The sequence below is a fragment of the Cyanistes caeruleus genome, chromosome 1, assembly GCF_971803275.1.
Source record: "Cyanistes caeruleus chromosome 1, bCyaCae1.hap1.1, whole genome shotgun sequence".
Taxonomy (NCBI): domain Eukaryota; kingdom Metazoa; phylum Chordata; class Aves; order Passeriformes; family Paridae; genus Cyanistes; species Cyanistes caeruleus.
This window is the reverse complement of record NC_141701.1, coordinates 25,930,002-25,952,431: the sequence shown is the minus strand read 5'-3', so window position 1 is coordinate 25,952,431 and position 22,430 is coordinate 25,930,002. Positions and strand designations below refer to the sequence as shown.

At 39.5% G+C, this 22,430-nt stretch overlaps 1 protein-coding gene across 3 annotated transcripts; it reads left to right on the top strand.

Annotated features, from left to right (window-relative positions):
* The first annotated feature begins 1,903 nt into the window (after positions 1 to 1,903).
* Positions 1,904 to 16,379, top strand: OSGIN2 (oxidative stress induced growth inhibitor family member 2). Of its 3 annotated transcripts, XM_086883265.1 has the most exons (7): positions 2,291 to 2,342; positions 2,418 to 2,612; positions 5,222 to 5,376; positions 9,981 to 10,117; positions 11,776 to 11,967; positions 12,577 to 12,668; positions 14,574 to 16,379. In XM_086883265.1, exons 3-7 carry the CDS (start codon positions 5,310 to 5,312, stop codon positions 15,619 to 15,621), a joined length of 1,536 nt encoding a protein of 511 aa, XP_086739391.1. In that variant the 5' UTR covers positions 2,291 to 2,342; positions 2,418 to 2,612; positions 5,222 to 5,309; the 3' UTR covers positions 15,622 to 16,379. The 3 variants fall into 3 exon arrangements, with proteins under 3 accessions (XP_086739383.1, XP_086739391.1, XP_023776560.1); XM_086883257.1 differs by lacking the exons at positions 2,291 to 2,342; positions 2,418 to 2,612 and adding an exon at positions 1,904 to 2,252; XM_023920792.2 differs by lacking the exon at positions 2,291 to 2,342 and having other exon boundaries at positions 2,392 to 2,612.
* Positions 16,380 to 22,430: the final 6,051 nt, after the last annotated feature.

Sequence of the window (22,430 nt, the reverse complement as noted above, 5' to 3'; positions counted from 1 at the left end):
ATCCTCAATACTTTGATTTTTGAAGTCAATGCCATCTGATGCTGCCACCAAGTAACTGGCAAAACCCAAAGAACTTTTGCTTGGTTATAGCTAGTTTCCTTGAAATGTGAGGTCCTGAAGACATGGAGTTTTGTATCTCAGAGGAGGTTGTCCTGACTATGAACAAACTCTTATGTGAAAAAAAGAATATTTTTTTTTCAATTTCTGCTGTAGTTTTCTGCAACTTATTGAAAAGCAGAAAACAATTTTAATCAAACAGTATGAATATTCAAACAGTATGAGTTATCTGGTCAACAAAAAAATCATTCACATAGTTTCCTGGACTAAAAGCAGTAGTTTTGAGGACAGAGCCAACTAAATGCAGCTTTATATTGTTAATTCTGGTCTAAAGACATATTAGATCTGGTGCTGCACTTGAAGAACAATGAGTTTAACTGAAAATGTTTCATCCTTTCAAAATATAGATTTTATATCAATATTCTGTATTTTCTTTAGTGGTACATCTTAGCTCCTGTGTTCTCTTACCTTAAGCTTTTACAGAACACTTATCTAATAAAGTTATCCTTTTTACTGGAATCAGGCCAGATCTATTAAATAATTATTAATTTTAATTAGTATTAGAGAATAATATTTGTAATTATTCTCTGACTACAGACATGATAGTCTGTTGAATGAACAACCTTGAGGTGAACGGGACTGCCAGCTACCAACAGCTGCTTCAGACAGCAACTCCACAGCTATAAGATCTTGGTATTGTGGATTTATAGAACAGATTCACAATGAAGACATTTCTAATTGTCAGGTTTAACTCTGTGCAGAAGGCTGTAACTGTTTAATAAACAGTCACAGATTTATTGGCATTCACGCTTATTGTTTGGTAGACTTTGAGAGAAAAAAGCAGTGTAAGACATGGGTGTCTCATCAGACTGACTACAATGAGCAGAGCCTTAGAAAGCTGAGACTGTTCAGCCTGTGGAAGAGAAGGGGTGGAGGGAAGCTTAATCCATAAATACCCAATGGGAGGGAATGAAGAAGACTCCATCACAAGATGGGAGGGAACTCAGTGACTCCCTGGGAAAGGATGAAAGTCAAAGGGCACAACCTAAAAGAAGAAAATCTAGGTGAACATAACAACGTTTTCATTGCCAAGAGTGGTCAAACACCTGAGCAGGTTGCTCAGGGAGGTCATGAATTCTCCATCCTTGGAGATAGTCAAAATTGACCTGGGCTTGGTTTTGGGCTGCTGGCTCAGACGGCTCAGCCTGGGCAGGGGGTTGGACGGGATGATCTCCTGAGGTCTTGCCAACCACAGTCACTGACACGGCTGTGACTAGGGAAGGAGTGCTTTCTCCCCAAATAAGCACTCCTGCAAAATATTTATGATAGCACACAGTTCAAAGCAACTAACTAATTGTATATTAAGTATTGTTCCCGAATAGGTGACTGCTAGTCAAAAGGTGCGTCGAAAACTTTTTAAGTGCTTGATTTCTGTCAATTTCTTCATGCGCATCTCACGAGAAACCCGATGGGCGCAGCAGGACGCTGCGGGCCGGGAGCCTCCCGCGACGGCCCCGCAGCCCGGTGTGAGCCCCCGGAGCCCGGTGTGAGCCCCTGGAGCCCGGTGTGAGCCCCTGGAGCCCGGTGTGAGCCCCCGGAGCCCGGTGTGAGCTCCCCCAGCCCAGTGTGAGCCTTCGGAGCCCGGTGTGAGCCCCCGCAGCCCGGTGTGAGCCCCCGGAGCCCGGTGTGAGCCCCCGGAGCCCAGTGTGAGCTCCCGCAGCCCGGTGTGAGCCCCCGCAGCCCGGTGTGAGCCCTCAGGAACGGCCCCCTCACGGGGCCGCCTCGCTTCCCACCCCCCCGCGCCCGTGCCAGGCCGGGGTTCCCCGCCCTCCCCGGGGGAGGCGGTGCGGGCCGCAGCCCGCAGCCTCCTGCGGGAGCGGGGCCGCGGGGCCGCGGCAAAAGGAAACGGCACTCTCCTCCCCGCTCCGCTCCCCTCCGCTTCTCTCCTCCTGTCTGCTCATCCCGCTCGGCCCTCCTCCCCGCCGGTGCTGGCGGCGGCTCCTCCTCCCGCGTGTGACCCGGTGCCGCATGTGAGCGGGGAGGAGGGACCGCGCGGCGCGGGCCCCACTGTGGCGGCGGCAGGAGGAGGAGCGGGAGCCGGCGTGCCGTGTCCCCCCGCAGCCTCATCGCTGGGCCCCGCCGGCGCTCCCCATGCCCGTGTGGTGCTGCCGCTGCTCCCTGGCCGGTCACTTCAGGTGAGGCGGGCGCGGGGGGGCGGTGGGGCGGCGCGGGAGCCGGGCCGCGGGGCGGCGGGCGGAGGCGGTGCGGGCAGGACGGGGACACCGGCGGGGCCGCGGCCTCCGCGGGGCTGCGGCGGCGAGCGCGGCGCTGCCCGGCCCCGCACGGCCCCGCCGGGGAAGGGATGGCGGCGGCGGGGCCCGGCGGGCTCGCCGTGACCTTGGGCAGCGCTGAGGCGCAGCCGGGCCGGGAGCAGCCCGCGCCCGCTGATGCTCGGTGTCGCTCCGGGGTTCGCAGCGCTGCACCGCCCGGGATGCCGGCCCCGAGGGGCAGCGCTCCGCCCGCTTAGCTGAACGAAATCCAACAGTCTGGCAGTGGTAAATTCTCTTCTCGAAGTGTTAGCTTGAGACCAATTTCAGATTCCTTTTATATAACGAGTTTTCTGTTAACCGCCCACCACAGTCCGTTTGTTTCTTTCTTTCTTTTGGTTTTTTTTTTTTCTTTTTCCCTGGAAGTACGCAGTGTATTCTAGCATCTGTCAAAACGGCTACCTGGAAAATATTCCATTTATTTTAATAACCTGCAATAATTTGCGAGTTGCTACCGAATTACTATTATTAGCTTTTTTAAACGGGGGCAAAACCTGTTATGCGTATATTGTGTTTTTTCTCTTAATGGGTTTAAAAAAAAAGAAAAAGCGCAAAACAATTGATGCACATGTTCATACATATTTGGAATCTGAGCGATTAGCGGAATGCAATTGCTCAGGGTATTAGAGTGACCAGTATAAAAAAAATTCGGCACTAGTGTTGGAACTGACTCATCTTGTGCCCACTTGCATGTCTGCAGAACTAGAGCCATAGGTAATTGTGCCAAGTCCCCACCACTGCAAACTGTCTACCGTGAGCTTTATCAAGATAAAAACTGCTGGTACTTGGTGGCTTTCAGTGTTGTTCAGAGGTTAGGAAGGTGATGGCCCCTAACTTCAGATCTTGCTGGGTTCCGGTATGATGTTCTTGCAAAGGAAGAACGTGCTGCTGACAACAGTCCTTCACATGCACGGCATTTTGTGTGCAGGTGTTCCTGTGCAAAGAACGAGAAACTGCACATGTGTGCATATGTTCCTGTGAAAAATCACCGGTTTGGTAGTTTGTGATATACTAAGCTACACAGAAGCAACATTTTTATAGTTAAAGGATTCTTCTGTAGCCTACAGCATTATGCATATATCTCTTAAAAGAAGTTTTGAAATTTCTTTTGAAATTTTGAAGTTTGTTTTGGTTTTATATTCCATCGAGCACAGCAAGTGTAGTAAAGCTACGCTAAAGCGTACATGCTCCACTTAAGCCTGTTTTTTGCAAAACATAAGGTAGCATTTCCTTGGTCAACTTTGAGCAAAGGCTGGAAATAAAACAGTCTACCTGCTCCTTTCTAAAAGTAGAGGTGAAAAATTCAGTGTGACAGTTAGATATCCCCTCTCTGGCTCCTCTTCATCTAACTCATGTTGTTTGGATGTTAGGTGGCTGCAAGAGCCAATGTGCAGCTGTAATCGAGCAGTAAGCAAGTAATTTGCTTTTTTTTTCTGTAGTACTGCAGGGAATAGTGATATCAAGTACTTTCCAAAATAAATGCAACCTCAGAATAGCTCCCCACCCTTTTGAACAATGCCATCAGAGGGATGTGTTACAGAGTGTGCTACTGCTGTTGTTATTGCACAGCTCTGTCTCCAGTTTACTTCTGACTTCCCCATTGAGGAAAGGCTTTTGAAACAGAATCCTGGGTGCTGTGGGAATTGAGGCAGTACGCAGTGTATGTGGCTTCTCGAAGGCCCTGGGAATTGGACCAGCATCTTACAGTTTTGATCCTCTGTATAAAATAATTACTGAAACTGTAGAATTGCTTTATGATATGCAAAGTCTTAGGAAATAGATGAGTACTTTTATTTATTATTGATAATGAACCATGTTTATAAAGAGAAAATTTTTTATAAATTTTTCTAAAAATATATCCCCCTGTTGATAGGGGTATTTTTAATTCAAAATTGGTTTTCCTTAGTTTTCAAAAGACTTTATAAAATAACTGCAGTAACAGACTATTTTTAATTTGACTGTCTTTCTTGCTAGACTGATAGTTTGTGTGCTTCTTCAATGACCTGGAAAGGTTTTGGAAAGGACTCCTAAATAATTAAATAGAAAACATTATAATACAAGTCTTTGTATTCTAGAAGCACATCTAGATGGTGAAGAGTTACAAGAGAAGTTTAAGTATATTTTTCAGAGGAAGGACTGAGAAATCTAGGAACATGGCTAGTGGTGAAAGCAGTCTGCTGTGCAGGAGCTGATCTGACTACATGGCAATTCTTCCTGTAAAATTTTTTAACAGTGGTGGGATGGGTTATGTCTAGGGCTTAAAGGGATCACTTCGCAAGGATCCATCCTCACGCCACTGCCAGCTTTAACCAGACTCACTTCTCTCTGAATGGAAATTTGTTGAGGTGAAGTCCTGTGTGCTGCTCAGCCAGCAGGAAGGGATATGAACGCTGCTGTTGTACCTTAGCTGCTCCTTCAGGCTTTGTCTGGCCTTAATGTTGCTAATTGGCTAGGCAGTGTGTATCTCCTCATTTGATAAGGATAATGAGGAATGAGTTCTACTGTGTGTGGGATCAAAATAATGCTTGTGGTTATACTTTGGCTTTGTATAAACTGAGATTAGAAATCTGTACTTCTCTGGAGCCATCTGTGCCTTTTTGTTATCCTTCTGTAGACTTGCTAGGAGAAAGTGGACTTTTAAAAAATCTTCTATTAGAAAAGCTGTGCTGAAAAGTAAAATTGTTTAGATTGGATAAAACATATATGTTTTGGTCTCTATTTTGCCAGTTTCGTAGCTTTTAAAGTAAAACATCAAAAGAGCCTATTTTTGAAGAGACTCTTCTGACAACAGTTCACAGTTTCATTTTAGTTTTTTCCCATCTGTCCTTCTTAATTAGAACTTACAGCGGCACTGAAACCGAAGGACAGCTTTTGAATTCCTTTGTTCAGTACTTTGGTGACAGCCTTGGGAGGAAGATTAAAAGAATGCCTTTAATTGAAGAAACTGTTCTGCCTGGGGACTCCCTTCTTACTCTGCCTGTAGTAATAATAGGTGAGTTTTTTCACTTTTTTAAAGATTCACTGTCACTGCCATTGCCTTTATAGACCTGCTGCATGAAATAATTTATCATTAAATAACTAATGCTTAGGACCTTTACAGTGAAGATGTTTATTAGAGTAATATAGTTATTATAATTATCAACAGCAGCATTATATTATATTAAAGGACTTTTTTGGGTATATTTGAATTCAAATTGTGCTTTAAAAAAATTAGCTGCATTATTTGGCAGCAGATATGGGAGTATTAATGGAAGAACTGTATTGATTCTAGTGTTGATAACATAGGGTTTGATTAATGTGATATGTCTATTTCTGTATGCATGTAGGTTGTCAATGGTACACCAGTAGAAATCTGTGGGGTCATGTGGGAGCGTAAAAAGCATAATGTATGTTGATGAGGTGCTAACCTCTCATTAATTGCCTTTTTCTCTGTTGCATCCATCACCAATGTCAAAATATTCTCCCATCCTTTCCAAAATAAATCCAATTCAATTCAGCTAGTTTAAAATAATAAATTGTAGTATTGATTGAACACTTAAGGGCTTGTACTTGTAAAATGACAGGATAACAGAGGGAGGAGGCTCCACAGTACACAACTTAATTGAAAGTGCCAGCATAATGTGTATTGGACCAAGGTTTTTCAACAACAGCTGGTCACCAGCTCATTATTGCCATGACTTCATGAGGGGATAAAGAAAAGATTTGAAGTAAAGAAGGTTTTCAATAATCTAGTCCAAAGCTGTTGAGACTAGAGCAAGTACTTACCTGCAAACAAGCAGAGATTTTGGAGATTGATGTTGAAACATAACTGTGTTCACAGTAAGTCTCCTCAACTTTGAAAGCCTGTAGTTTGTACAGTGCCTATTCTCAAAGCTCTCTTTGATATATAAATAGTGCTCATGTAGTAGATTTACGTATGTGTGACAGACATGAATCACTTGATGGGTTCTGCATCACAGTTGAAGAGAATGGTGTCCTGGCATTTTGTCAGCCTTAGTATAGGTTTGTCGTATGGTTTATGACTCAGTTTCCACAGTTTAGTTCTGCAAATACGCATTATGCAAATACCTGTGCTCAATACTTACTTTGTCTAGAGCCCCTTCCAGGTGCTGACAGCAAACACAGCTGCCTTGACTACTTCTCCAACATCCAAATGCTTCTTCACAAATATATTGGAGATACCTCACAAACTTATCTTCTCCATTGACAGCCTATTATTACTGAAGAGCCCTTTGAAGGGATCGAATATGATTTGATAATGTAGTAGGAGTATGAAAATAGTTTTCATCCCCCCATATATAAACACTCTCTACTGGTTTAAGAACTTCTGTGTAGTACATGTGTTGGGAAGAAACAGTTCCATCGGGGTTGAACAATTTCATGCTGAAACTCTTAAGTTTAGAGCGTGTTCTATGCTAAACATTTTCATCTTCTGCACTAGTTTTGATCATTACTGTGTAGAATGTTGTCGCTTCTCATCCAAAGAACAAGACTGTTATGATACTTGAAGTTGAATATTTACTTTAAATTTAGACACATAATGTAAAGGTGATTGTACTGTAGTTTGCTGTTAATCAAGAGAACATTTTGCTGATATTTAAACAAATTTCTCACCACTTCTTGAATTAACATGGTGTTTTTGATTATATTGACTGTATAACTAAAGTTTTTTAATAGTATATCCTGATTGCAGTCAGAGGTCTTATTGGAGGCACTGTGTGTCAATAAAGAACAAAACCCTTGGGTATTAATTTGTCATTTCAAAAATATTTTTTTTCTTCCTTTCCCAAGAATTTTCTGAGAAAATCATAGCAAGTCTAATTGCAGATCTTAGCTGAACATTCATCCTGTGTGTTCTTGACAGCATATCTCAAGGGATTTCCTTTCCCTTGGATTCAGTCTGCTTAAAGAATAGGAACTAGGTTTGGATCTGCTCTCTGGATGGTCCCAGAAAAGTTCAGGGAGCTCAGTGACAGTAATTCACCTTCATATCACAGAATCACTAGGTTGGAAGAGACCTTTGAGATCATAGAGTCCAACCCAGCCCTAACACCTCAACTAAACCATGGTATCAAGTGCCACATCCAATCTTTTTTTAAACACATCCAGGGATGGTGACTCCACCAACTCTCTGGGCATACCATTCCAGTGCTTTATCACGCTTTCTGTAAAAAACTTTTTCCTAATATCCAGCCTAAATTTCCCTTGGTGCAGTTTAAGACTCTGTTCCCTCATTCTGTCAGCTGCAGCCTGGAGAAAGAGACCAACCCCCACCTGACCACAATAGCCTTTCAGGAAGTTGTAGAGGGTGATAAGGTCACCTCTGTGTCTCCTTTTCTGCAGGCTTAACAACCCCAGCTCCCTCAGCTGTTCCTCACAGGGTTTGTGTTCCAAACCCCTCACCAGCCTCGCTGCGTCCTCTGGACGCGCTCCAGCGTCTCAACGTCCTTCCCAAACTGAGGGCCCAGAACTGGACACAGCACTCCAGGTGTGGCCTCACCAGTGCCCAGTGCAGGGGGAGAATGACCTCCCTGCTCCTGCTGGCCACACCAGTCCTGATACAGGCCAAGATGCTGCTGGCCTTCTTGGCCACCAAGGCACACTGTTGGACTTCACCTCAACCTCAAATTTCAGAGAGAAGCAGGGCTGGTTGAAGTTGGCAGTGGTGTGAGGATATATCCTTATGAAGTGATCCCTTTAAGTCCTAGACATAACCCATCCATCCCATCCTCCAGTAATGTCCTTGGCCCTTGCCAGTCTTTCTTTGGGCAACATTTGTTACCTGTTCAGTTATTTTAGACTTATCCAGTAGGAATGATATTTAACATTGCATCTTTGGCTGTGGCACACATTTTCCTCTTTCTATTGTGTACGAGCTTTCTTTATACCCCAGCAGGAAAATAAAGCTAGCTGTGCAGTTCTAAAAAGATAAAAAAATCTTTACTGCATTCAAGCTATAATTCTAAAAACTGTTAAGAATTTACCCAGCCATAGAAATGCTTTTGAACTACTGATATGATTAAAGTGTTTTCATGATTTCATGTGATTTTTGTTAGGGATAGTTTCTCTGTATTGCTACAGTTCTCACATCTGTCTCATGGCAAATGGGTGACAGGAGAGGCTTGCATCTTTTTTAAGCATTAAAATCCTGGACTGAAGCATATCCAGCTATCTTATGTTGATCTGTTTGTGGGAGGGCAGAACAGCGTAAATAAGGAAGAACTTTTTCACTGTCTTTAGATTTTTAGATTATTTTCTCGTAGCCTATGGCTATGACCAGCCTGTGTGCACAGCACTGTAATAAAGTATGGGATATTTTGCTACTGGGGTCCAGGTGAGTATAGCCGGGAGAGACTGGGAATGAACAGGGCCTCAGCAAAGTAATGGGGGATGTAGGACAGAGGAATCAGAAAACGGAGAAGAGACAGGCATTGGAGAAGTGGCATTGTTAACAGGTGATGAAAATAATATGTGCAAAGGTGATGGGGAAAAGTAAATGACCTGTGAACTCTTGACATCAAGAGATGAAATCGTTAGAAGTAAGAATTTTCTCACATTCAACATCCAACAATGCCTGCTATATTAAATGATGAATAAATTAATAATACCATGTGTACAAAGACAAAGTACTGACAAGTGGCTCATTAGGAGAACATTGTGCTTTTCATTTAGTTAATGAATAAGAGGAGCTGTAGAAATAACAATACATAGCCACATATTTAAATTGTGTATCATAGCACATACTTTTCTGATTTAGCTTTCCATAACTTTTGATGTCTGACTTTGTAACATGAATGTTACTTCTGTATTTGCATGTGATAAATATGGTCCCCTTCTTTGTTTAATACTATTCAAATAAAATGTTTACCTATGGTAATGTTTTGTTCCCATCTATCTCGTACCTTTAATAACATTTTAAAAATAAGTGTGTATTAAAATTGCAGCAATACACATATAGAAATTAAAAATACTACAGAGCTGATAAAATGTTTGACTTGATGCTCTTCCTGAACAATGAATGTGGTCTTACATGAGATTCTTGTATTTTACCACTTACCTATGGGAGGTCTGTGTTCACTTAGCTTTTATGTTGCTGTTTTGCTGTGTCTGTAACTTCTCATCTGACTTTCAGTTTTATGATGTCTATTTGTCTCTTTCTTCCTTTTATTTTATGGACAGACCTGAAGAGCATATAATCCAGATTGCCTTTTTGCTCTTTGTTGTACAGTGCCTGTGGGAACGCAAAGTTGTAACATGGCAATAATATTCAGCTGTCACTGCGACTGACAGGCAGACCATTATCTGTCAGGCCATTTTCACACAAGAATAGTGAATTTGACGTACTAAATTAGAGAACTTTAAATTTGTTTTTCTTCCTAAATTTGTTTCTCTTCACTGAAAAAAAAATTTGCTCTGTTAATTTGAAGGATGGTCCTATAAAAAGCTCTATTTTACTGCAAAGTTTATAAGCTGCTTTGAATCAAGACAGTCTGGCATTATACTACTTCAGTATTATTTGGTTGCTGTATATTTAGTGATTAACAAATTGTATATTATAAACATTTTTCCTAAAGCAGTAAATGTTTTCTTTAATAGGAAATGGACCTTCAGGAATTTGCCTTTCTTACCTGCTCTCTGGATATAGGCCATATTTATCTCCTGAAGCTATACACCCAAACCCCATCCTACATACAAAATTAGAAGAAGCTCGACATCTTTCCATTGTTGATCAAGTAAGCTTTGGTTTCCATCTTGTCTAGCTCTTTTCCTACTAATGCCAGCATTAGTGCATTAATAAGTTATTTTGTTATTCTGTTAATTTAAATAGAATTAACTCACAACCATTATATCCAAACCTGGGCCATGTAGTGTTGTTTGTGGTTCTTGAAGGCTTGTAGTTTGTGGTGTTTTTTGGTTTTACAGTCTCTTTGCTGAATTCTTACTACTTGCCAGGAGTATCTAAAACATGACTTGGTCAGTGGTTGATGCAGGAATTCCAGTTGTTGTGTCCTGGGATGTTTGGGCACTGTCACCAAGGATACATGCTAGTAAAATACATAAAGTACACATAGTTAAGTTAAAATATTCTTAAATACTACAATTCTTTCTAAGATTTCATTTTTAGTTATATTGGGGACATATATCCTCTATAAACAATCCATTTTTTCTTTTTGGAACAATATGCATTTTTCAGTGTTTGTGTTGCATTGACAGTTGCTCTTGTGCTGTAGTTGTTACCCATACACACATCCGATTTTTCTCTCTGATCTGGTTCGTTAAATCTTCTCCAGCATTTTCCTTTCCACTTGTCTGTTGGTTTGCCATGTTAACACTGTTTTCCACTCAACTCACTGTACTCCTGATGGATTACAGACAATGCTCTCACTGTATTGCCTTTGTGACTAATTTATTTGAAATACAAACATGGATTTATGTTTGTAGGGGGTAAGTAGGGGTTTGTTTGGCTTTGGATTTTGGAGGGTGTTTTTGTTTCAGTGCTGTGCCATTTACATGTAATGTTTACCCTATGTCTCAAGGTCTTTTTCTTTTGCATGAGAGTAAATTGCCTAAGTTTTGGCTACAGATGTTTCATGTGCTTCATCCTCTCCCAACCCCCTGATATTTTGCCTAATTAGGAAGCTAAGCTGTACTGACTTTGTCAGCAAAAATTGATCTTATATCCAGTTCTTTCTTCAAATCTCTGTTCTTTCCTCAAATATGTGCTATTGCATAATTTTTGCAATTACTGCAATTTTTAGAACAAGACTGGTTAATAGATGCTGAAATGTGAACATTTTACAAAATTCTAGAAATTTTTCTCAACGTTAACTGCTGTGTAAAATTATCCTAGTTTTACTTTTTGAAAATAATGCTTATATTTATCTCCATTATTTTAAGATATAATACAGTTGGTGTTGGAACTAGCTAAGAGCTGTCAAAAGAGCCTTTTCTACTTGATATTAAAGCTTAACGATTCCAGATTTCAATTTTGCTTTATCAAAATGGGGCTCCTAGAAATATTAGCAGTCCTTTGTTAAAAGCAGTCTGCTGTCTATAAATATAGATGTTACTAAGTTGCTCTGATCTCTGACTATTTTTCCACATACTTCTTGTTCTACAATGACTATCAAATACTGATTTGCCCCAGAATTACTGTTATTAACATGTAATTTTTAAATGAGTGAGATGTATTATTCAGAGTTACAAAGAACTGAATCATAGCAGTTATTTCTGAAGAGTGTTTTGATTGAATCACTGCATTAAATACCTCTAACTAAAATGCAAGTCAAATTAATTGTGTTTTCTGTTGCAGTTCAACTTCTGTACATTAAAATAGCATGATGAACATTAACAGTTGCATGAACATTTTTCAAAATTTGTTCTCCTTCAGGATCTGGAGTACCTGTCAGAAGGCCTGGAAGGACGCTCCTCAAACCCAGTTGCAGTGCTTTTTGATACATTGCTTCACCCTGATGCTGACTTCGGCTATGACTATCCACCTGTTCTGCACTGGAAGTTAGAACAACATAATTACATTCCACACATAGTGCTTGGAAAAGGACCACCTGGCGGGGCTTGGCATGTGAGTGAAAATGTTGTCTCGTTCCTAGAGTAACCTGATAAGTCTGTTTTGGGATTTTTCTTACTGCCTTACTCTAGGGCTGTTTTAGATGGTAGTGCCAGTTGCAGTTTCAGCTGCTCACTACCAAAGCCCAAGTAAGTGGGGGATATGGGAAAGGAAGGAAGAAATTACTCTGGGTGTTTGTGACCATGAGTGCTATCTTACATTACCAGGTTTTTGTTAGTTTATATTTAATGAATTATAATGAAGAGTATTTTCTATAAGTTGTTTTTTTCTTGTCTGCATTGTTTCCAGGTGCTTATATACAAAATCTTAAATCCTGATGTCTTTATATGATGATGCTTTATCATGTTTTTCTTCCTCTTTTGTATATTAAATAACTTGCTTTTATTTTTCCCTTTCACATTCTCTCTCTTCATCTTCTTCTTTATTAGCTCATGTGATTGCTTATTATCTAAGTGTAACACAGAAATAGTTCTTCCGTTCTTCATGTGGTTTTATGTTGTGGTTTGGTATTTGTTGCTCTAAATGAGTACAATGAGAAGAGCTTCACTGGTTTTTACATGAATTTGAAATGTCTGATCATGCATCTTCATGTTTTCTCCATAGTCCATGGAGGGCTCTATGCTAACCATCAGTTTTGGAGACTGGATGGAATTGCCTGGCCTCAGCTTTAAGGAGTGGGCAGCTAGCAAACGCAGGTAAAGATACTGCAGACTCTATTTGGAAATCCTAGTGGCTATAAAAATCCAGATAACTGGAAAATATTCAAACTTCACAGGAGGGCTTGTTGTTTAGTTTATTAAATTGTCTGATGGCACTGGAAATTCTTCTCCTGTGTGTACTCTGATGGAATAAAGCTGGACGATGGTCAGGCAGAATAATTGCTCGTGAGTGCACCAAAAGCAAACGTACAGGCAGCAGTGTGTTCCAGCAGCATTTCAAAAAGAGGCACTTACTGAGAGCAGTTCTGATCAGAGGTGAGGGAAGATGGAGGAAGGAGTTTCAAATCCACTGAAGGAAGTATTGCAAGTTCCTCTTTCAATAGCTATGCAGCTGAAGTTGCTGCACACACCAGCTTTCTTGCATTCAGGAAGTTATATATATCAGCATTAGCTTTTACAGACAAAGCTGCAGCATCTGAAATCTATGAATTTTAATTTTAAGAGAATAATTCAGTATTTCAGTGTTAATTTGTAGCAATAGATTTATTGAAAAAACTTGAGAAGAAAAGTTACTCTTGTGCAAGCTCACTGGTTTTACTTCAGTTCATACGGGTTGGTGTCAGCAGATGAACTCTCCATGAGCTTTTTCTAAAATTTTAATTTTTTGGACTTCGTTCCAGCAAAATTAAAGGAAGTTGGTTTTGTACCGTGTAAGGGAAAAGAAGAAGTAGAGTTACTTGGGCATATGTCTTTGAGGGCAGATTGTTACACATTTCAGGACAACCCTTGAAGTGAGGAAACTGTAGCTTTGTTCTTTAATCCTTTTCTTAGATAACCACAGCAATCTTGCCTCCTTATTAACTGAAATCCCATAAGCTGCTTATTATCTGAAGCTATGTATTATAGTTTTCAACAATGCTAAAACCAGAAATGCTGACCTGTTATACTACAATTAAACAAGCTTATTTAAAAAGATTGATGATAAAATGAAAAAAATCTAGTTATGTAGAATAGTTTCCTAAGTTTCCTAGCAAGAGGTGACACATTGTCACATTATTCTCTTCCAATAAATATCTCATGAGGATTTTCATAGTAACCTGAGCATTTAAAAGAACACGTGCTGTTATCTTTTTAGTCTAAAAAGATGAGTAGCCTGATTACTTCTAAATATGATTTTAAGTATAATTTATGATGTTCACTACAGCCTTTTTCCTAGAGCTTATTTATAAAGAAGCAGCAAAATTCATGCAACTGTTCCAAATAATTACACTATCAGCTATTTTTCTTATGAGACTGCAGTAATCATGAGAAAAGCACAGATGTAATAGCAGTGTTGCAGTGCAAAAATGTTTTTTACTGAACACTTGAACCTCACAATCCTATTTACATAGTTGCATTAACACTGTGTTTGCTTTGCTCATTCATGTGACATGGAAGTACTTCATTTGTTACTTAGAGAATTTAACCGTACCCAAGGGAGAAGTCTTTTGTAAAGTATAATGAATACTTGGTTCCAGTAACATATTGAAACTTGAGTTTCAAAATTAGAAATTAACTATGACATTTAATTTCTTAGATAGCAAGTAAGTGTACTCTCACTGAGTACAAGTTTAGCCAATATTGCTGATAGTTGTGATGTTTGTAAAACGCTTTCATGTGGAGCTGCTGTGATACTCTAGAGTTTTGTTTCACCTAATTTGCTAATCACCATAGCATTTTACATTGTATAAAGACTTATATTAAAAAAGTTAGCTGGTCTTGTGTATCAGAAAACAAGAGAACAAATAAACCAAATGCCTTTAAAGATGTTGAACTAGGTGTCATTTACACTGAGAAGATTCAGTCCTCATAAATTTGACCTGTCATGTGGTATGTCATATCTGATATCCAAATTACCAATACGGTCTATTTATTAACTGGAACCATTCAATTTTCTTTCAGAAATATAAAGAGTGATCGAGTAATGCCAGAGGAAATAGCTTGTTATTATAAACACTATGTTAAAGTCATGGGCCTCCAAAAGAATTTCAGAGACAATGTTTACATAACATCAGTGTCCAGGCTTTACCGAGAAAAGGATGATGAAGGTAGAAGTCACCAAAATGAAGATATTTCAACACAGCATTTGGAAATGGAAGATGGACAGAAATTACTTATTAAGAGAAACTGGGAAGTCAGAGGTTATCAGCGAGCAACAGATGGTTCTCATGTGCCCTTCTGCCTCTTTGCTGAGAATGTGGCTCTTGCAACTGGAACCTTTGACTCTCCTGGCCGACTGCAAGTTGAAGGAGAAGACTTTCCTTTTGTCCTTCATTCCATGTCTGACTTTGGAGCCGCAATCAGCAAAGGAAAGTTACGTGGGAAGGCAGACCCTGTGTTGATTGTGGGCGCTGGACTAACAGCAGCAGATGCAGTACTGTGTGCCTATAACAACAACATCCCAGTAGTCCATGTGTTTCGTAGAAGAGTTACCGATACAAGCCTGATTTTCAAACAGTTACCTAAAAAGCTTTACCCTGAATACCATAAGGTCTATCATATGATGTGTACTCAGTCTCATACCGTGGACTCTAATCAACATTCTGCTTACACTAGTTTCCCTGAACACAATGTACTTTCCTTCAAGCCTGAAATGAAATGTGTTCTTCAGAGTGCCTCCGGACTGAAGAAAATTTTGAAGTTTTCTGTAGCCTTAGTTCTGATAGGCTCTCACCCAAATCTTTTCTTTTTAAAGGACCAAGGACATAGCATAGGTCATCACTCTAATCAGCCCATCACATGCAAGGGGAATCCTATAGAGATTGATCCATACACTTACGAATGCACTAAAGAAGCCAACCTCTTTGCTTTAGGGCCTCTGGTGGGAGACAACTTTGTACGGTTTTTAAAAGGAGGTGCACTGGGCATTACACGATGCTTGGCAATAAGGCAAAAGAAGAAACATGAATTGATTGAAAGTGGGGATGGAGGAGGTGATGGGGTACCATAAATGAGACATTAGAAACTCTCACATCCAGGATTACAGATGTAGTCTTAACAGAAAACTCACTGGCAGCAAAAGTTGATAGCAGTCACATTTCTGTTGTGTACAAGTAACCTGCGCTTGTATTGCTTGGTAAAGGATGCTGATATTATGATACTTTACTCTTTAAAAATACAAAAAATTGATCTGCTATTTCAACTGATCTCAACTGGAATTGCCTCCAGGTAAACAGAAAATGAGACTAACTTATCTTGGTGTGCCTGTCTGTCATCTCTTGCTCAACTACAAGAGCAGACTTCGTCTATGAAAGGCAATGCCTACCAGAGTGGCTTTACATTTTAGTGTCAAATGTGACAAAAACAATTTTACCATTAAATTGAAATGATTTCTAAAAGCAGAAGGCTTGTTTAGTACAAAGTGATTCTTTGTCCCAAAGCAAATTTGGAGCCTTCTGCTTGACACATGGATTTTATTTATTTGCCACGGTAATACTTGGAATGAGCACTTAGTAAAATAGTTTCTACTATAAGAAGGACTTCTGTAAGCAAGAAGTATTCCTCAACAGTTCTAAATTACCCTGGTAATTGGAATAAAAGAACAAGCATTCCCATTTAATCTTTAACAATTTGACATAATCCATTAATGTTTCTTCACACTATGCCTAGAGTTGGGTGAGTGCACGAAGACTAACATGAGATGTTCTCCTACAGTGATATGTACATTTCTGAGACTTAAACAATAAAGTACTGATGTAAGTGCTCTTATTTTACAGTGTCAATATCATGAATATCTAGTGTACTACTGAAGCATTAGGTACATGAGAAAATTAAGGGTTTTTTGCTTCCAAGCTCAGAAAGACTGCATGGGATCACTTGGCTGATGAAGGTGGGGCGGGTGATAGATATTCTCATCTCCCATTTGACCAAAAATTGGTTCCCTTTTTTTTTTACCTAGAGCAGCGCACAATAGTAAAACTTTTTAGCCTGCATAAGAAGGGCTTACAGCCAGCTAAAAAATTAACCAATCTCAAAATAAACATGCAGTAGTTCCTTTAAATCTTAAAGCTTCCTATGAAAGACAAAGACTTAACTTGTACCTACCTCTGAATCCAAGTTTCATATTTCTGCTCCACAATGTAAGACCTAGATTTCATTTGCCAGTATCATTTACAGTAGTTTACCTGAACACGCTCGTATGTTATTTACCATAGAGAGGTTAAGTTAGGAAAGTGAACTCCCAGAACTCTCAATAGACAAAAATTATTGGCTTTAACTGTTTTTTTCCCAAATGTTTTAATTCAGGTCCAATGTGATAGAAAATATTTTTCTGTTTGGGTTTTTTTGTTAAAGAATGCCATGTTAGTTTCAAGTATTCTGTTAGCATGATTAAAAATCCATATTTGAACTTGGATTTTAAAAAGGAAGTCAGGCTTTGTGAAACTGCTAGTGGTTGCTGGTTTCCCAGCTGTCTTAACTTTCATAAGTGGTAGATATTCAATAAATTCCTATTTTCTGTGCCTACTTATATTATTACAGGGTTCTGTGGCTACTGCAGGTCTTTATGCATCCGAGTAAGTTACTCAGACTGGACACAGAAGTTGGAAAGGTAAAGGATGCAAGAATTAAAATTACTATTTTCAGTAGAAGTCCAAAATAATTTATGAAATTATGCTACTCCTACTAATAATTTTTAGTCTAGTGCCACTTTACAGCATAAAGACAAACAAAGGAGCATTTCTATCAATTTCTGCATTGCCTGAATGTTTGGCTTTAGCCATCCATTGTCACTACTAGTTAAGATACTTTTTTATACAGATATTGAGCTGATTTTAATTCCACTAAAATCTAGGCTTGTTTCCTTCATATTTTGAGATTCTACAGTTTGCCTTCTCTGGCAGAAACTCTGTATTGTGAACCAGTTCTAAACCTGTGATACCTAATAATTTTAACTTTTATAAGTGCTAAATATTTGATTATGGAACTTTGTTGCAGTTATTTGGAATACATCTGCAATGTGATTAAATTCCTGCAGTTTTGTATCACTATAAATGTCCAAATACAACATATCTCATGTTACTGCTTTTCATTAGTCACAGGAAACATTTCAAATGCCAACAAAAAAAAAAAATTTAGCAGTTATTTTGCAAAAAGGGCAAAAAAACTTCAGCCCCTTTTCCAGCCTCAGCTGCTACAGCTACTCATAACCTCTGTTATAGTGACAATTTTGTAGCAGAAATCTTTGGCCTGTTTTTAACACAAGTATCTTTCACTGCAATCTTAGAGCACCTTGAGGTTTAACTGCCTTTTTATTTTTTCATTGATCTTGCCAGTATTTTGGAGATAAAAAGTTGCATGTGAGACCCGCTAGTTGGGCAGAGAAATCTCAATAGTAATGTTTATTAAGCCAGTATAAAAATAGTTTTGTCAACCAAAGCTTTGGTAAAAGATCATCTTGTGTCTTCTAGGAATTTCTAGATTTAAAGTTGTAGCTAGACTTTTTCATTTTTGCCTTTCTGATTTTGAGAGAAATTTCTGTTTCTCTCCTGTTTTGTATTTTGCAGAACTAGGTGATAGAAAAGTTCAGGCTTTGCCTTAAGATAGTTTTACTTACAGCACTGCATTTATTGTGAATTAGATGCTGTCACTGAATTGTCTTTTGGGGAAACACCTTGTTTCTCAGATTAAAAAACAAAACAAGCATTTGAATTTCCTGTGTAATGTAATAGTTTGCAGAAGGAAGACTGTTTCTTTCAGCACTTCTTTCATTGTGAAGGATAAACTTTTAAGGATACTTAGTACTTAAGATTTATGATGAAAATGCAGACAGGAAGAACAATTTTTAGCTGAAGTAAATTAATTTGGATTTACAGAATTTGTAAAGCTGTGCTAACCCAGACTGTGTATTTTCTAACAGGCTAGTGAAAAACAGCTTTTACATTTGTATTTGGTTCTTAATGCTGTGAATGTGTCTCCTAGTTATTTACTCTTATTGCTAACAGTATTTCAAGTAGTATCCAGATGCTGAACTGGGAGTAAGGTATCTCCTACTAGATTTTCCTAACAATCTGCCTCTTTCCAGTGCCTCTTCTGACTGAATTTGCTTAAAACTTTTTCCACAAAGGAATAAGCCCAACTTTCACCCAAGTTAGTAAGCACAGGAATCCTTTCAGCAAGTAATCCAGAGACAGTGGTGACAACAATATCGGATTCTTCTCTCTCTCAGGGAAGTGCTTTGTCTTGGACCAGAAGCCTGGGCTTTCCAATGACTTCATGAAGAGAGTATGGCTCCCACAAACTGGTTATACAGTGAGAAAGGGACAAAGTGAATCCCACAGGTCCCTTGTCGTCAGCACTTAAGGAATTGGTGGGGTATTCTTGTATTTTACTTCTGGCCTGGTGGACACAGGCAACTTCTTTTTAATAATCTCACAGAGTGATGTTTGCATAATGAAAAATAGTAATTTTGTAGGAGGAGGTGGCTGTAGCTTCTTTCTCTCACAGCTCAAGAACTGAAAAGAAGGCTAGAGCCAGAAATCCAGAGTATTTACTCAAAGCTGGAGGAAATCAAACTAAAACTTCAACTTTGAGACAGGCCTGACCTGCATATCCAGTTGAAATGAAAGGCCATTTTTAGGCTGAATACTCTTAAAAGAATGAAAGGGAGTAAAATTTGCAAACTTGTAGTGTTCGCAGCTGACAGGTGATGACCAGTGAGAGATGATGGGAGGAAAGCTGTGCAGAACGTGTGCAGTATGAAGTGCAGACATACAGGTGCTGAAGTGCCTCTGTGCAGTGTCAGTGGGCTGTCCCATTCTCCTGGGCTGAGAGCTGGGTCTGTGACAGGAGCTGTACACGGGAACTGCTCATCCAACACCCTGCTAGGTATTTGTAACTGGCTGTTAACCCAAGTACACGGAGTGCAACGTGTATGAGAAATTGTCTTTGCTGACTAAGCTGTAGGACTGCATCAGCTGTGCAAAGAGGTAAGGCTTTGTTTCTCTGCTACCATATTTTCTGCTTCAGAAAAGCAAGCAGATATCTTCACGTAATAGCAGGATCTGTACAGTGCTCCCAGACATTTCTAAACAGGAAGAGGTGGTACACATATGCCTTAAAGGCAGCTGATTTTATTATAGCCCATATAATAATGATTTGAGTAAATTAGGGAACCAAAAATGCTGAAAGGTTTATACTGGTGCATCTTAATTTAGATAATGTATTAGAACCTTACAGTAACAATGTTCTGTCATAATTTTTGGTTTCTTATTTTAGGGTAAGAGGAAGACCGAGAGCATTCAATGGATATCAGAGCTTTTTGTACAAATATTTCCCCCATTTCCCCTTGCCCAACCTGAAAGAAAAGTTTTGTTTTGTTTGAAATAACAGTTGATTTTACTTAGCAGAAGAATGGAAATGGAAGCATCTGACAGAAAAAGAAAGGCTTTGGTGGTGACATTAGGGGTACAAACCTGAAGTGAGGAACAGCTCTTCTTTTAAAACAGTGTATTTTTGGGAATATAGTATACTGGGACTTTCAGTTTAATTTATTTCTGAAGCTTGAATTACACAGAGAATTGTGTGGTCAAGGATGAACTTGGTGTAAGGAACAAGAATTATGGGCAGGGGGAAAAGCATTTCTAGTGTTATTTAGTAGCTATAGTGAACCTAAGCACTGTTTCAAAGGTGGTTTTGTCTTTGTAGAAACTAGAACATTTCAGCTCAAGCACACTTTGAACTTGAGTTCATATTATACCTGTCTGCAAGTTAGGTCATTTTCTAACTGATAATTTTGTACGTTCAGGGCAACATAAACCAACTCTTAAAACCTAGGTGTAATCAGTATTCATCAAAATCCTGTCTCCAGGAAACAACTTGTTCTGGAGACTTAAGTAACTCTAATTTGCACCTTCCTCCTCCATCTCTTTATTCTGAGATCACTGGCAATGTGTATGTACCAGCCTACAGTGGATGCTTCAATAAACTAGAATTCAGCTTTATATCCCTAGACACCCTCTGTAGATTTACATGCCAGCACAGAGAAAATTAACAACTAGGTTTGCTAAGTATTCACAAAATACTATAGAATCCTGTCATTTTTCAGTTGTTTTTTAACTAGCTATACAAATATTTTTCATCAGTGTGAATGCTAGGACCAGCTGCTATGTGAACAGTGAGCTATTGTTCAAGAATTGATCCTGCTACCTTACATCTCCCTGGCCCAATTTACTGAGTCAATGCTCTGACCTTACCCCTATCTCTATCAGACCTGGTATGCTGGTCTGTTGTATGCTGCAATTCCAGTCTCAAATTACATAAAGGACTATATACATCTACCTATATGTTTGTTCACACACAATGCACCTGGACCTGGAAATACTGTATAAATATAATTTCTTTGTGTGTGGCAGTGCCTGTTTTCATCTTTTACTGGAGTATGCTTGCATCATACTTTTTTTTTTAAAGATGAGCAATGTAAACATGTACAGAACATTTTCTGTAAGCAGTTTGTGAGCAAAACTTCTCTTTTGATTAGATGATAAATATCCCTGAGCTTTGCATGCTAGGCTTGGTTCATCTTAATGTGTGAAAACTGATTATAGACTGAAGGCAAAAACATTAAAATAATGTCACTTAAAGTCCCTTATTGTGAGAAGTAGAGAGCCCAAGTCAAATGAAAGCTCAAACTGCAGAGGAAAAGGCATTCAGAGCTGCAGTGTTCAGAATGAGGGAGAAGGTGCTGTTTTGCATGGATCTGGTGCTGAAACCAATGACTGACAGAGATTCCAGTAGTAAAAGCTGCAGCAGAGCAGTAGGAGCAGAGTGCTAAAGCAAGTGGTAGAGAGAATTGCTAGTCAGGGATATCGGATATTGTGTAGCATTTTTATAACTATCTCACTGGATTATGGTGATGGCAATCAAAGATTGCAGGAGGAAGAGGGAGGAGTAATGGTACGGAGGAGAGTTCATTTTTTGGCACATTTGGCTTGAATTCTAAGGAAATGCCAGAACAACCTGAACACAATTAGAATTTCAAAATCAAGCAAAAATCAGTTTGTGAATTTGTGACTCAAGCCAGATGTGGCCAAATGTGGCTGCAGATTGTTAAAAAAAATGGAAAAGAGCAAGAGAAGAGGGTGCAAGGCTCCCTCCAGTTTTATGGGAGAGGGAGAAACAGGAAAAATATGGAGGGAGAAATAATTCCTAGAACATGGACTGGAGCAAGATGGGTGAGTGGGTTAGAGGTAGGTCTACAGTAGAAGCTTCAGCTGCTGTTTCAGTTAGAAATTAACATGGAATAGAGCCTATGACAAATGAAGGGGAGGAATGACAAGGAAGGGGATTTCAGAGGAAGTTGATGGGGAGGTGGCTGGATGGAGGAACTCAAACTGACTGCAAACACACTTTCCACATACAGGAACTGGTGCAATGACAAAGGAGAGGGCAGCCCTGATGCACAACCACCACCATCCTGGGAGACGATGCGGGTGGAAGGGCAGGAGAAAAAAGGACAGACTCATAGATGTGAATGGACAGAAATAGAAATCACACTGCAACAGTGAGAATATCTTGGCAGTCTTCTCCAAAACAAAAACCTGTGGCTTCCCCAGCTGACATAGAAAGTGGGAAGTCAGCTGAAATTGGTGTGAGTTAAACTGAAAATTAAACACATTTTCATGCAGGGATACAGCACCTATCCATGGTTTTAGTAGTACATAGAGTGATTCAATCTGCTTTAAAATGATTTCATCAGCTAAGCTGCTGAATGCAAGACTGTATGTTAAGAACCCTGATAATAAAAAGTATATTTCGTTTATA

What these genes read in the sequence shown, in the direction of transcription:
- OSGIN2 (XM_086883257.1), top strand. Translation starts at nt 2,209, where the DNA reads ATGCCCGTGTGGTGCTGCCGCTGCTCCCTGGCCGGTCACTTCAG. An exon ending in TCCCTGGCCGGTCACTTCAG is followed by an intron (nt 2,253 to 5,221) that starts GTGAGGCGGGCG and finishes CTTCTTAATTAG; the next exon opens with AACTTACAGCGGCACTGAAA. An exon ending in TCTGCCTGTAGTAATAATAG is followed by an intron (nt 5,377 to 9,980) that starts GTGAGTTTTTTC and finishes TTTCTTTAATAG; the next exon opens with GAAATGGACCTTCAGGAATT.